Raw genomic sequence first — 13,010 nt, 5'->3', positions numbered from 1 at the left:
TTTCAGCTGGGAACCGTGGCGGTGTGGGCGAGCACAGACTCGAGCCCAGGTGTCTAGCCCCTCCTAGGATGGTCGGACTAAAACTACCTGAGCTGACCTCTGCGGAAGGCGGGGCCTGGCCAAAAAGATCAATTTTAAATAGAACAGCATTTCAATGAGTAGCAGTTTTCTAAACAACTCATTTTCCTTTTCCTCTAGTGGCAATATGATCACCTCACAGCTACATATCTTCTGCTTCTAGCCAAGAAGGCTCGGGGAAAACCAGTTCGTTTACAGCTTCCTTCTTTTTCCTGTGAACCTGCCAGTGCCACTCCAAAGGTAAATGCCAGAGCTTTTTGTGTGAACATCTGCTTGTCTTGTAATGGCTCAGCCTGTTCCTGAGTGGACATACTGCTGGGAACATTAACTTCTTAGTATCAAGGTGCCAAGGCAAAATGTTTTAGGATTTAAATATTTTTGATGAGAAAAATGGAGAGTTCTGAACTTGAACTCTGAAAGTTTGAATGTTAACATGACATTTTAAAAAATCTTCCCCTCTCCAGCCCTTTTTCTTCACAAAAACAGTTCATGATTATTATAAAAATAGATAAATTAAGCCAGGCATGTTGGTGCCTGTAATCCCAGCACTTGAGAGGCTGAGGCAGGAGAATTGCTACAAGTTCAAGGCCGGCCTGGGCTACATAGTGAGACCTTGTCTCCAAAAAACCATAAAAAAAGAGAAAAAAAAGGAATAGGTGAGTTAAAAGGAAAACAGAATTGGCCAATAAGCCTACTAACTATAGATGATGTAGTTGATATCTTACTGTCTTCCCAGTCTTCTTGTGTGTGTGTGTTTGTATAATTTAAGTATGTGCAAGGGCCTTAAAAGGACACAGTGTTACTGAATTGTAGAGAACATTTTAAAAATTGTTTGGAATAAGATTTGTAAATACAGGAATATTATACTTCCTGGGTATAATATTACATACCCAGGAAATAACACAGTAGACTTTAATAAATATTTTCATGTTTATGTTAAGGGGTTTAGCTTTAGTTTTTTGCAGTGGCTATGGCTCATACAACTCAGATTCCTTGCATGAAAGTTGCTTTTAACCAAATTTATTCTCTATTTTGTCATCTCTTAGTTTCCTTTGTCATAGACATTTACAACAGTGGAGCAGCTTTACATATTGGAAGCAACATGTTATTCCTAAGTGCTTGCATTAATATATTATCTGTGTGGGTCTTTGTGTCTCCCATAGCTTAAAATTCAGCTGTCTAAATACTTTGCTAGGTGGGTATAGAATTTTATAATATAATCTTCTCTTGGATTAATTCAGGTTGCAATTGAAATGGCTCTATCTAGCATTAGGAAACTGTACCTTTGTTGTCCTCAGACAGAGGCAATTGCTTCTCTTTATAGAATTTTGAATAACTCATCTCACTGTGGATGAGGTGATTTTTTTTGTTAGGTCTCAAAACTGCAAAAAAAAACTGTTAAAATGCCACTTCTTTCATCATTTTTGGTTGAATGCATTCTCTCCTCAATTCTTTAAGGACTCAGATCTCTCTTTTTGGTCCTTGTTAATCATGGATATGGTAGATTTTGTGTCCCTGCCACACCAAACTGCCCTCTGCCCATTTTCCCTCCCTACTTGGTCTTTTTAACCAAAGAACAAAAAACACCAGTGCAAGTGTCTGTTATGTAAAGAAATCTCCGAAGTGAAAATCTTATTCCTAGACTGGTGTTCTAATCATTTCTTGGAGAGTTTTATTGGGCAAGTATATACCCCCTCTCCAGGCAGATCTTTTGCTTATCACCCCATGAACCAACCCATCACTTTCAGACTCATTTGATTCAGGACACAAAAGCCAGGCTTTGCTTCTGATCAAGAAAGTCATAGAAAAGCATTAGATACCTCTACACTTAGAACAATCACTTTAGCTGAGGTTGGGTCTTGCTCTATTGCCCAGGCTGGGCTTGAACTTGCAGTCCTGCCTCAGCCTCTTTAGTAGCTGAGAGTACAGGTATGTGTCACCATGCCCTCATTTTGAATAAATTTTTAAATTTATGACTCCTTAGTTAAGATATCTGAGACGTTTTCCTAAGCCATTGGATTTTCTTATATCTGAATTGACCAGGTCTCAGTTGAGTTCCTTATATAAAAAGTGTTCAAATGGAAAATATCTGGGAAGATGTTTACTCTTCCATCTACTACATAATGAACATTTTACCTAAGAGTGTCATCATTTGGGCAGTCATATTATTGGATGGATTTTTATAGCAAATGGGCTATTAATGACAAGAAATGAAGTAGAAATGAAATTTTGGGTTTTTTTCAGATCTTTATACAAATCACTAAATCACAGTTTGATTTTTGATATTGTTCTCTCCCTTGATAGAATCATAGATAAAATGACCCTTTTTCTCTAGAGTATTTTTTATGTGAAAGCAAGTAATTATCAATTATCAGTCAGTATATGGAAGTTCAGTGAAACAATAATATACTCTGATAATATAGTCTGATAATATATAATATGCTTTTTTTTTTGGTCCCGGGAATTGAACTCAGGACCTCATGCTTGCCAGGCAGGCGCTGTGCCACTGAGCTAAATCCCCAGCCCAATAATATACTATGATTAGATAATGTAGTCCTATTAGCAACACTGGTTGGTCTCATCTCATACTGGATCTCAGGAGATAGACTGTATGAGGTGTGGTACTTCCTCTCTAACAACTAAGTCAAGGCAAGAAACATACATATATATAATGTTGTAGCGGGTGATGTGTGAGATAAATGACTAAAAGTGTGCTATAGGTGCTTTAGAGCATGGGAGTAATCACCATGGGAAGTGGACCAACAGTTAGGTTTCTTTGTTTGTTTGTTTTTGAGACAGGGTCTTGCTATGTAATTCAAGCTGGCCCTGAACTCACTGTGTAGCCCAGACTGGCCTCGCACTCATGGTGATCTTCCTGCTCAGCCTCCTGAGTGCTGGGATGACAGGCATATGCCGTCATGCCTGGCAACATTTGGGGTTTTTGTTGTTGTTGTTGTTTCTGTACCTGGAATCAAACTCAGGACCTTACACTTGGCGAGCAGGCTCTTGTAACAGTTGGGCTTTTAAAAAGATGGAAAAGAAGGAGCATAGTATTCAGAGCAAGATAAATGGAATTAGTAAAAGCTCAAGCACTTAATTGTGCTTGGTACATTCTGCTGACAGTAGCTGGACTTGCTTGGTAAAATGAAGCATTCAGGTAGGGGAAAGTAAGAACAAGTGAGTTGGAAGGGTAGGGAAGAGCTGGTCTAGAGCAGACCTTGAAATGCCATGTTAGAGTTTTAGACTTTGTGCTGTAGGCATTAGGGGATGTTTTTTGAGCAAGAGAGAAAGACTATGATTTTTAAAAATTCATCCCATGATGTATGGAATTGTGCACTCGGGGATAGTATTGTGTCGTTACTCTTCCCTGCTGTACCCATGACAGCTATCATTCGTACAACTCTCAACTTTCTCTCCACTAGGCCTAGGCTCAGCTTCAGTATTTTTTTTGGCATAGCACTTGTTATGGTTTATGTCTGTGTGTCCCCGCAAAGCCTCATGCGGCCATGGGGCAGGCTTTTAGAGTTTGATTATGGGTGTGAGAGCTGCACCCACCCTGGGGTGGATAGTTTGCATATGTAAGGAAGAGGAAAAGAGTGCTTGAGGCCATTCCTCCCCCATTCCTCACTGGTGTGTGTGCTTGTTGCTTTGCTGTGTTCTGCCGCCATGAGCTGTAGCTCTCCGCCATGTGCCACTCTGCCTTATAATCTGCCAAATACGGACTGAAACCTCCACAAACTGTAAGGGAAATAAACCTTTCCTTCCTTAATTTTGGGCATCAGATATTTTGTCCCAGCAACGAGAAAAAAGTAACCAAGACAGCACTCCAAGCAGACAAGCTGTAGCTGATGGTAATTGCCAGTCCTGGAGAACTCTAGTGCCCTGGTTGAGAGGGTAGAAAGATTGGTAGCAGAGACCATATTGTCTGTTGAGAAATAGGATTTGTCCTTGAACTAGATAGCAGTGACAGTGGGTCTGGAAAAGAAGGATGAGGTATTAGAAATAAAAATCCAGTAGTGGGGCTGGGGATTTAGCTCAGTGGCAAAGCGCCTGCCTGGCAAGCACAAGGTCGTGAGTTCGCTTCCCAGTACCAGAGAAAAACCAAAAAAAAAAAAAAAAATCCAGTAGTACCCCTGTAGAGTATTAGATTTTAGGGAATATGTAGAGAGGGGAAAGGATGAGTGAAAATAAGTTACTGTGGTGATAGTATTAGCTTGGGAACCCAAGTATCCTGTCCAGGGGAGAGCTTTTCATAAGGCTAGTTTATACCTGATAGAAATAATTAACTGCTTTGTATGTTCTTACAACTAAAAAACTTGAATTTCAAAAGTCACATCCTTTCCTCTTCTGCTTTTTGTAGAGCTTTTTATTTGTAAATGTTGTCTATTATATAAAGGCTGTGATAATGGTAAGCTAAGTCAGTCGTATGCCATATATCATAAGAGTTTTCTGAAACTTTTAAGAGTCAGAGAATCTTCTGATAATTTGAACTGAAAATTTTTGCCTTTTTGTTTTCTATACTAAATGGTGAGTTTATTCAGTATCCCAGCTCTGGTTTGTTTCTCCTTTCAGGGCCTTGAGTCATAGTATAGTGTTACTATTCCTTAACTTCTTTTGTCTTTTAACTGAATAGTCAAAGAATCTGAGTCTGGAAGATGTGACCACAGGTGGTGAAAATTATGTGGCTGGATTAATAGACTATGAATGGTGTGAAGACAATTTATCAACTCCCCAAACACCACAGGTTGGTCATTTTTAATTACTGTGTATGTAAGTTATAAAAACATGTATACTAACCTGAAAGCAAGTGCTTGCAATTTCTAGACCACTGAAAATATTATTGAGAGATTATTGAAATATGGATGAAAGGGAAGTCAATTATTTTCAAGTTTAGGAAAGCCAGGATCCTATTTTGGAGCATTTCATTGCTCCATGTAAAAAAATGAAGTATAATTTGTATGTAGTTAAGTAGTTAAACCCCACTTTTTTGACAGTAGTGGGGTTGAACTCAAAACTTTGCTCATTTCAGTTTTTAATTTTAATTTTTATTGGTGGATATTTGTAGTACACAATGATTATTTATGGTATACAGTGATTAATTGAATTCATTGTGGCAGCTAGTACATGTACATAATGTGTCTTAATTCTTTCTACATTCCCTCCCCCTCACTTCCCTTCCCCTCCTTCCATCGCTTGGTCCCCTGACTGCATTTTAGGTAAGAGCTCTACCACTGAGCTGTATTGTATTTTATTTTGAGTCAGTTGCCTAAACTGTTTGTAAACTTGGAATCTTCTTGTCTCAGCCTCTTTAGTATGGAGAATTGCAGGCATATGCCACTGTGCCTGACTAAATTTACCCTTTTCAATAGTTTTATACATTTTGACAACATGTATCTACCACCGAAACAGTTTCCTTACCTCCTAAAACTCCTTCATGATTCTTTGTGGCTACCCCACCTGACTCTGGGCAGCAACTGATCTGTTTTTGTCTTCTTTTGATCCTCTTTTTAAAAAATTCTCCTTGTAGTTTGTTGAGCCTCTTTGGGTGTATGGATTAATGTTTTTCATCAAGTTTGGAAATTTTTGGACATTATTTTTCAAATATTTCTCTCTGCTCTTTTCCCTCTTATGCATATATTGGCGTACCTGTTGGTGCCATTCAGTTCTCTGACGGCTGTGTTCATTTTTCCTTTTTCTTTTTTCTTTCTGTTCCTCAGACCAGATAATTTCACAGTCTGTTTCTAAATTTGCCGATTCTTTCTTCTGCCTACTTAAAGTGCTATTGAACTCCTCTGATAAATTTTTCATTATAATTATTATACGGTTTGACTAGAATTTCTGTTCTTTTAAATATGCTATTAATACACTACTTCTTGTGACATTCTTCTTATACTTTGCTTTGGTTCTGTCGATATGCTTTCCTTTTGTTCTTTGAATATATTTGAAAACTGATTCAAATAGTCTTTGCTTGGTAAATCCAGTGTCTAGGCTTCTCCAAGGACAGTTTCTGTTGATTGTTTTCTCCCCGCCATATATGAACCATACTTTCATATTCCTTTTGCATGTCTGTGTCTTGTAAATTTTTAATTTGTTAAAACTGGACATTTTAAATAACACGGCAACTCTGATAATCAAGTGTACTTTCCTCCTGTAGGATTTGATGTTGCTATTTATTTAGTGGCTTTTCTGAATTAATTCTGTAAAGTCTGTGTTCTTTACTATATATGGTCACAAAAGTCTTTATCATAGCAAACAACTAATGCTTGCAATGGAGATTTTCTTAGATGTAGAATCAAGTCTTCTAGTCTTTGTAAGGGACTGTGTGTATATTTGGCAGGATGTTTTCAGTGTAGAGGCAGGTGGTTGAAAACTCTGCCTTAGCTTTCACTTTCTATTTGCGCAGCATCAGCTGAAGGTAAGAATTTAGAGAATCTTTTCAGGTCTTTCCTGAGCAAGTACATTAATCCTGAGAGTGTGTACAGTTCTGTACATGTATATGGCCTTCTGATTCCAAGGTACATGTCGGAGCTTTTCAAAACTACCATGAGCATGTCATTCTTCATCTTTTCCTTCTAAGTTTTTTGGTTAGTCTATTGTTTTCCTCATTATTGCCTATGGTCTCAAGCAACTGTGTACTATTTTCCATTGCCTGCCTTATGTTGCTTTGCTTCTGTTTTCTCTCTTCTCTTTTTCTATTCTGTTCTCTTCTCTTTTCTCCCTTCCTCTCTCCTTTCCCTCCTCTCCCCTACTCCCCTCTCCCTTCGCCTCCCCTCTCCTCTCCTCCCTTTTCTGTGGTACTGGGGACTGAACCCAGGACCTTTGCAGTAGGCTGCATCTCCAGTCCTTTTTATTTTATATTTTGAGACAAGTTCTCACTACGTTTACCAGGCTAGGCTTGATCTTGTGATCCTCCTTCCTCAGCCTCTCAGAATGCTGAAATTATAGGCAATTTAACCTGAGGCTCTGGGGAAAAGACTCTTTACACTGGACAATAGTTGAGTCCGCCTTGGGAGAGGGGTTTTCCAAGGAACTAACAGACAGGTTAGATAATGACAGTTCTCTGAGGATAAAGCTTCAAGGGAGCTCTAACCTGTTCTGCCCTCTCCATTAGCTCCAGGCTACAGGTTTTCATCATGATTGTGGGCTGCTGGTTTCTAAAGTTACTACAGAGAACTGGGGGAAAGGGAATGGGAATAGAGCAAGTTAAAACACCACAAGTTTGCTGATCTTATTTAACTGCTTTTGTTGAATAAATGGTAAGAGCCTTGCCCCATACACTGAGTTCTGAAAGAACAGCAGTGCAGTGTGATAATGGATATGGAGATTTGAAGGGTAAGACTTCCAACTTTTTTTCCAAATGGAATCTTAAATTCAGGATTGCAACTTTTGAGTTTATGTGAAGCTTGTCAAAATGTCTTTAAAATGTATATAGAAATGCAAAAGAGCAGGAGTAGCTGAAACATTCCTGAAGATTAAGAATGAAGGGAGAAAACTGGCCAACCAGATATATAAACTATTAAGAAAGTACATAAATTGAGATGTGCAGTGTTGGTACAAATAAACCAATGAAACCTTTCATGCCCTTCTATTTTAGATATATCTCATAAAAATAACATAGCTATTTGATATGTAAATCAAAACTCTGTTTCTTGAGAGTTTAACCAACCTATATTTATTTGATAATTTATTTTATGTTTTAGTTTATCTCAATTTTCTTTATTTCCTTTTTGTTTTTTTTGTTGGGGGGCAATTTGAGACAAGGTCTCAGTATGTGGTTCAGACTAGCCTTGTGCTTGCTTTGTAGCCCAGGCTGACCTCAAACTCACAGCAGTCTTCTTGCTTCAGCCTCTGGGATTACAGGTGTGTACCCCTACACCTGGCTTCTTCCTTTCTTTAAATATTAAAAACATTTTTTATCCATCATTTCTGTAAGAGTATTTTAACTTTTTTTTTTTTTTTGCCATAATCACTGATCAGCCTTTTATTTTTTGGTACATGTTGGAGACAAACCATGGCAGTCTAGATGTAGGAAACATTTCTTAGGATTTATTTGTGACCATTTTGAATATCCCCCCCGACCCCCGCACCCCGGTACCAGGAACTGAACTCAGGGCCTTGCGCTTGCCAAGCAGGCGCTGTGCCACTGAGCTAAATCCCCAGCCCCACTTTTGGGTATTTTTAAACACTGAACCTGAAACATGTTGGAAATTACTTGTCAGGGGAATGGACTAATGTGAACTACCTGTACTAAAGAGAACTGAATATACATTTTCAAATTTCTTAGTATTGTCAATAACATTCTTTTAATAGTACTTAATTTTAATAAAAAATGCTGCAAGGTAATTTGCAAGTGATTAAGGCATGTTGTAAAGAAATTGACTTTTCTTCTTCACCGTGCTTTATCTAGTAATTTTTTTTCCAGTTTACCAAGCATTGGACAGAATCCAGTGGCCTGGAGTCTAAATCATTAACTCCAGTATTATGCAGAGCATCTGCAAATAAATTAAAGAACAAAGAAAATGTGTATACTCAGAAAACTGCTGAAAAGAATGAGGAGAATTTTGTATTTCCTGAGCCTAAGACTCCGGTTAATAAGAATCAACATAAAAGACAAATACTCACTACACCGAATCATTATGCTACACCCTCAAAAGGTATTTGCTAAGTGATTTAATCAATGATTTAAAGAGCTTCAACTGTCATTCTTTTTGCTATGTTAAATAAACATATATCAGGCCAAAAGTTACTAATAGCATTGCTCCCCAGAATTTCCCAGAGAGGTCAAGTTGCCTTTTTTTTTATCCTGTTACTTTGCATTAGTTGAAAGTGTATTGGTTAATTTTTCTGAAGTAGTAATTTTTTTCCCTTTCTACTTTTATAAGACTGATACATAGCAGCATAGGGTGTCAAAACAGAAAGACAAGTTAGAGCTTACCTCAGTTCCCATTTTTACTATTTAGCAACCCAAGACTCAGATTAGTGAAGTGATTTTACCCAAGGGCATATCCAAGTTTAAATCTTGCTTGCCCATTTATCCCCACGTACAGCGGGCTCAGTCTGAAGGCTCTCCTGAGCCCTTCTCACTCGCCTGGATCTCCACTTCTGATATCCGCTCCTGTTCTGCCCTGTTGTATTACCACACGTACCCAATAAGCCCTTCAGCTAGCTTATGTCTGTGTCCGGATGCCACAACCCTCTCATTTCTCTTGGTTTCCTCGCAAATTTAGTTATTACCATTTCAACTATTGCTTTTATGGTACTTCAGGGTTTTAGTTGGGTGGACACGTTCCTCTTTGGCAGCGTGCCTCTTAAAATGTAGAACTGAATCCAGTTTCCTAGGGTGGGGTCTCACAAGACAGACACCAAGTGTCATGACAGCAAAGACTGCCATGTTTACTGCAGCCTTGCATAGGGTGTGGCAGGGGCCATATTTGCCAAATGAAGGAATAAATTCAAACCCGAAGGAATTGTATTTACCTTAATCTAGTCTATGTCAGTTTAAAAAATGGACCCTAAGCTTTCTTAGCCCCTTTTCAAGTAATTGTGACCTTCTCTTGTGTTTTATTAAGACCTAGTAAACCCAAACTTATGTGAACTGCTGCCAAACTACTTCTTACTATTATGCTTCTAGCTTGCTAATGGAACTGAGAATCAGCTCAAGAGGTCAACTTTTTATCCATGAAGATATTATGGAAGACTATACCTGAATATTTGTTAGGAAGGCCATTATGTTAGTGACATTTTCCATTTCGTCAACTCAAATAATACTTTCCCCAAAAACTGTGAGGCTAATTTGCTGCGATGATACATATTTATGTGGCTGCCTGTGCCTGTTATGAGAGTTTAGTGAGATAACATGTGAACAGTGTGGGACCTTAGTTCTCTTAACAATAGTGTCCTTTAGGAATCAGGTTGAACAGGGAAATAAGATGGGCCTTAGCTCATCTTAGCTCTTAAGAGATTTATTTGTTTTTGTTTTTTGTGAGACAGGGTCTCCTTATGTAATTTAGGCTGGCCTTGAACTCACTATGTAGCCCAGGCTAGTTTCGAACTGACAGTGATCCTCCTGCCTCAGCCTCCCAAGTACTGGGATTATAGGCATGTGCCACCATGCCTGGCTTATTCAGAGATTTTTTAAAAAGCCTTTTGATAGTACTGTAAGTCACTTTATTGATAATTTTTATGTAACTCTTAAGCTTTTGAAATGTGTACAGTTTGTAATTTATTTTATAATCTTGAAGTATCATCAGTTTATATATATTGTTCTGGCCAGATTATGTTGGTCAAAACTATTATTGGCTGTTTTCTTTAAACTTAGAGGTGCATAAGAGAGTAAGTGGCTGAAGCTAAAATTGACAACTTCCATTAGTGCATTTTACTTTCACAGTGAGTTATTTTTGACATAGACATTAATTTTATTTTTGTGACGACTATGTAAGCCTGTCAGTGGTAATTGTCAGAAGGCAACTATATATGGTAGCAGATACTCCTAGTCTACAAAGATGAGAACTGTTTTTACAGATATTTGTGATTGATCTTATTTTCTTGTTCTTGTGGAATTAGTGAGAGTAGAGCTTAAGAGTTATATACAAAGCCAAACTCAGTCTCTTCTTAAAAACTTGATACTGTATCTTCATTGTCATATAACAAATATGATTATCTCTAAAGGCACAAAACTTAGATCATGAACAACAAGTTTAACTAATCAGCGGTAACCAGATTTGTTAATGCAGATTTGTTGTAAACTATCTGGGATGCACATATCTTGTCTAAAGTATCAAATTCTGGAACAAATACAAAAAAATAACAAAGCTTATATCTCTTTAATACCTTCTGTGCAGATTTCATGGGTACTAATCATTTTGCCTAACAGGGTTAAATAGGGTCGTTGGATTAGTACCTTCCAGAGCTATATCAGTTAAAAGCATAAATTGGGCTATTGTATAAATACACATTGACTTTAATTTATAGAAAGTGGAATCATTACTCATGAAATCTATATATGATCAATTTAGATTATCATATTTATATGAACTCAGTTTTCAGTGGAGTAAAAGAAAGCTACACATGCAAGGCAAAACGATTTTTTTTTTTCATAAATTACATGACAACATTTCTTTAAATAGAGTATTTAACTTTGCTGGATAAATGATTACAATATTTCTGAGTCAGTAAATGAAATGACTGTAGTGTATCAGCTGCATATTATTTGTGTTCATTGTTCTTCTAATAGCCAGAAACCAGTGCATGAAAGAAATCTCAATTAAAACACCAGTAAATTCTGCAGGAAAAGACAAGTTAATGACAGGTGTCATTAGTCCTGAGAGGCGGTAAGTGTTCAGTTATTCAGATTTTTTGATCTTCAGTATATGTAATGAGATTTTTCTTTTCTTCTGTGACATACCTGATTAAGTTGAACTGTGACATAGATGCTGTTGGATACTAGACTGCAGGAACATCTGTCTTCCTGAGAATGGTCTGTGGCCATTACTGGAGCTATACCCTAATGGGGTGAAATTGTGCAACTGATAACCAATAGTGAAACTGACATCCTGCCAGCCTTGCCCCTGCCATATAATTCCCTCTTTGATACTCACTTTCTCCTATTTTTTTTTTTTTTTTTTGTCAGTAGAGTATAGAAATCCACTATCAGGCAGCATTCTTCCAAGTAGTGGAAGGTACTAACTAGTGTTTCAAAGGAAACCTACTCTTCTTGGATGAAAAGCTCTGCCGCATAAGTGACCCTTCATTGGCTTTATTTATTCATTTATTTTTTTATGCTAGGGATTCAATTCAGAGCCTTATGATGCTAGGCAAAACCTCTACAAACTTTTTTAAAAATTTGAGACAGTCTTGCGAAGTTGCCTGGGCTGGCTTTGAGCTTGAGATCACCTGCTGTGGCCTCTTTGAGTAACTGGTATTCTAGTTGTGCAGCGTCACGCCTGGCTGTGGTATTGCACAACTCTTTTTTTTTTAAAGCATGATACATTTTGGGTCAGCTGGAAGAACTAAAATATGAGCTGTGTATTAGATGAATCTATGGAATTACTAATTTTTAAATATGATATTGTGAGTTCCATAAAAATATTCTTACTCAGTGGAGGCACAATCTGAAGAAATATTTTAACATCTTTAGATGGCTCAGCAAATATGTACATATGTTCATGTATTATTGTCAATGTATTTATTTGTCAATTATTGTCAACTTACTGTTCAATGTATTTATTGTCTATATATTTAGAGAAAGTGTGGCAAAATATTAACTATTGTTGACTCTAGCAGTAGATATGGGTGTTCATTGTACCATTCTTTACATTTCTTAATATATTTGACATCAAAACAGAAAACCCTCCCTCTAAAAAACAAAACAAACAAAGGGGATAAATAGTTTTGCTGAGTGGCTGTTGGCTCGGGGGCATGGAGAATGGCTCCTTTGGAGGAGGCGCCTTTAGTGCCTTCAGAGGAGGAGTGAGATGATCTGGCCTTGGCCGGTCTCTTTGAGGCACCCCGATGTAGGAGGCCCAGTGCTATTCCTGCTTTGTTGATTTTTAAAGGTGCCGCTCAGTGGAAGTGGATCTTAACCAGGCACATATGGAGGATACTCCGAAAAGAAAAGGAACCAAAGTGTTTGGGAGCCTTGAAAGGGGATTGGATAAGGTTATCACTGTGCTTAGCAGGAGCAAAAGGAAGGGCTGTACCAGAGATAGGCCAAGAAAAGTGAAGGTAAGTGGGCTGGAATTCTTAAATAAGGATTTCAGAAGTTGGCTGCTGGTTTGTTGTTGTTGTTGTTGTTTTTTTTTTTAAAGTATTGAATGAATTGATTAATATTTTTATTTACTTATTTAGTTAATATATTTTTGAGCATTTATATATATATATACATGTTTCTATGCAGTAGACTTTGAGAATACAGAGGTAAATTGGATAATCTC

At 37.6% G+C, this 13,010-nt stretch overlaps 1 protein-coding gene across 1 annotated transcript in view; it reads left to right on the top strand.

The window, feature by feature from the left end:
- Melk (maternal embryonic leucine zipper kinase) overlaps window positions 1-13,010 on the top strand; it is a 96,873-nt gene that overhangs the window by 77,741 nt on the left and 6,122 nt on the right. The window contains exons 12-16 of the mRNA XM_005382898.2: window positions 199-318; window positions 4,712-4,822; window positions 8,501-8,732; window positions 11,312-11,408; window positions 12,633-12,801. Coding sequence (XP_005382955.1) covers window positions 199-318; window positions 4,712-4,822; window positions 8,501-8,732; window positions 11,312-11,408; window positions 12,633-12,801 — 729 coding nt within the window. The remainder of the gene's footprint in view (window positions 1-198; window positions 319-4,711; window positions 4,823-8,500; window positions 8,733-11,311; window positions 11,409-12,632; window positions 12,802-13,010) is intronic.

The sequence above is a fragment of the Chinchilla lanigera genome, unplaced genomic scaffold (genome assembly GCF_000276665.1).
Source record: "Chinchilla lanigera isolate Chin_1 unplaced genomic scaffold, ChiLan1.0 scaffold00018, whole genome shotgun sequence".
Lineage (NCBI taxonomy): Eukaryota > Metazoa > Chordata > Mammalia > Rodentia > Chinchillidae > Chinchilla > Chinchilla lanigera.
Note: the sequence above shows the minus strand (reverse complement) of the source record. Positions and strands in the feature narration are given on the sequence as shown.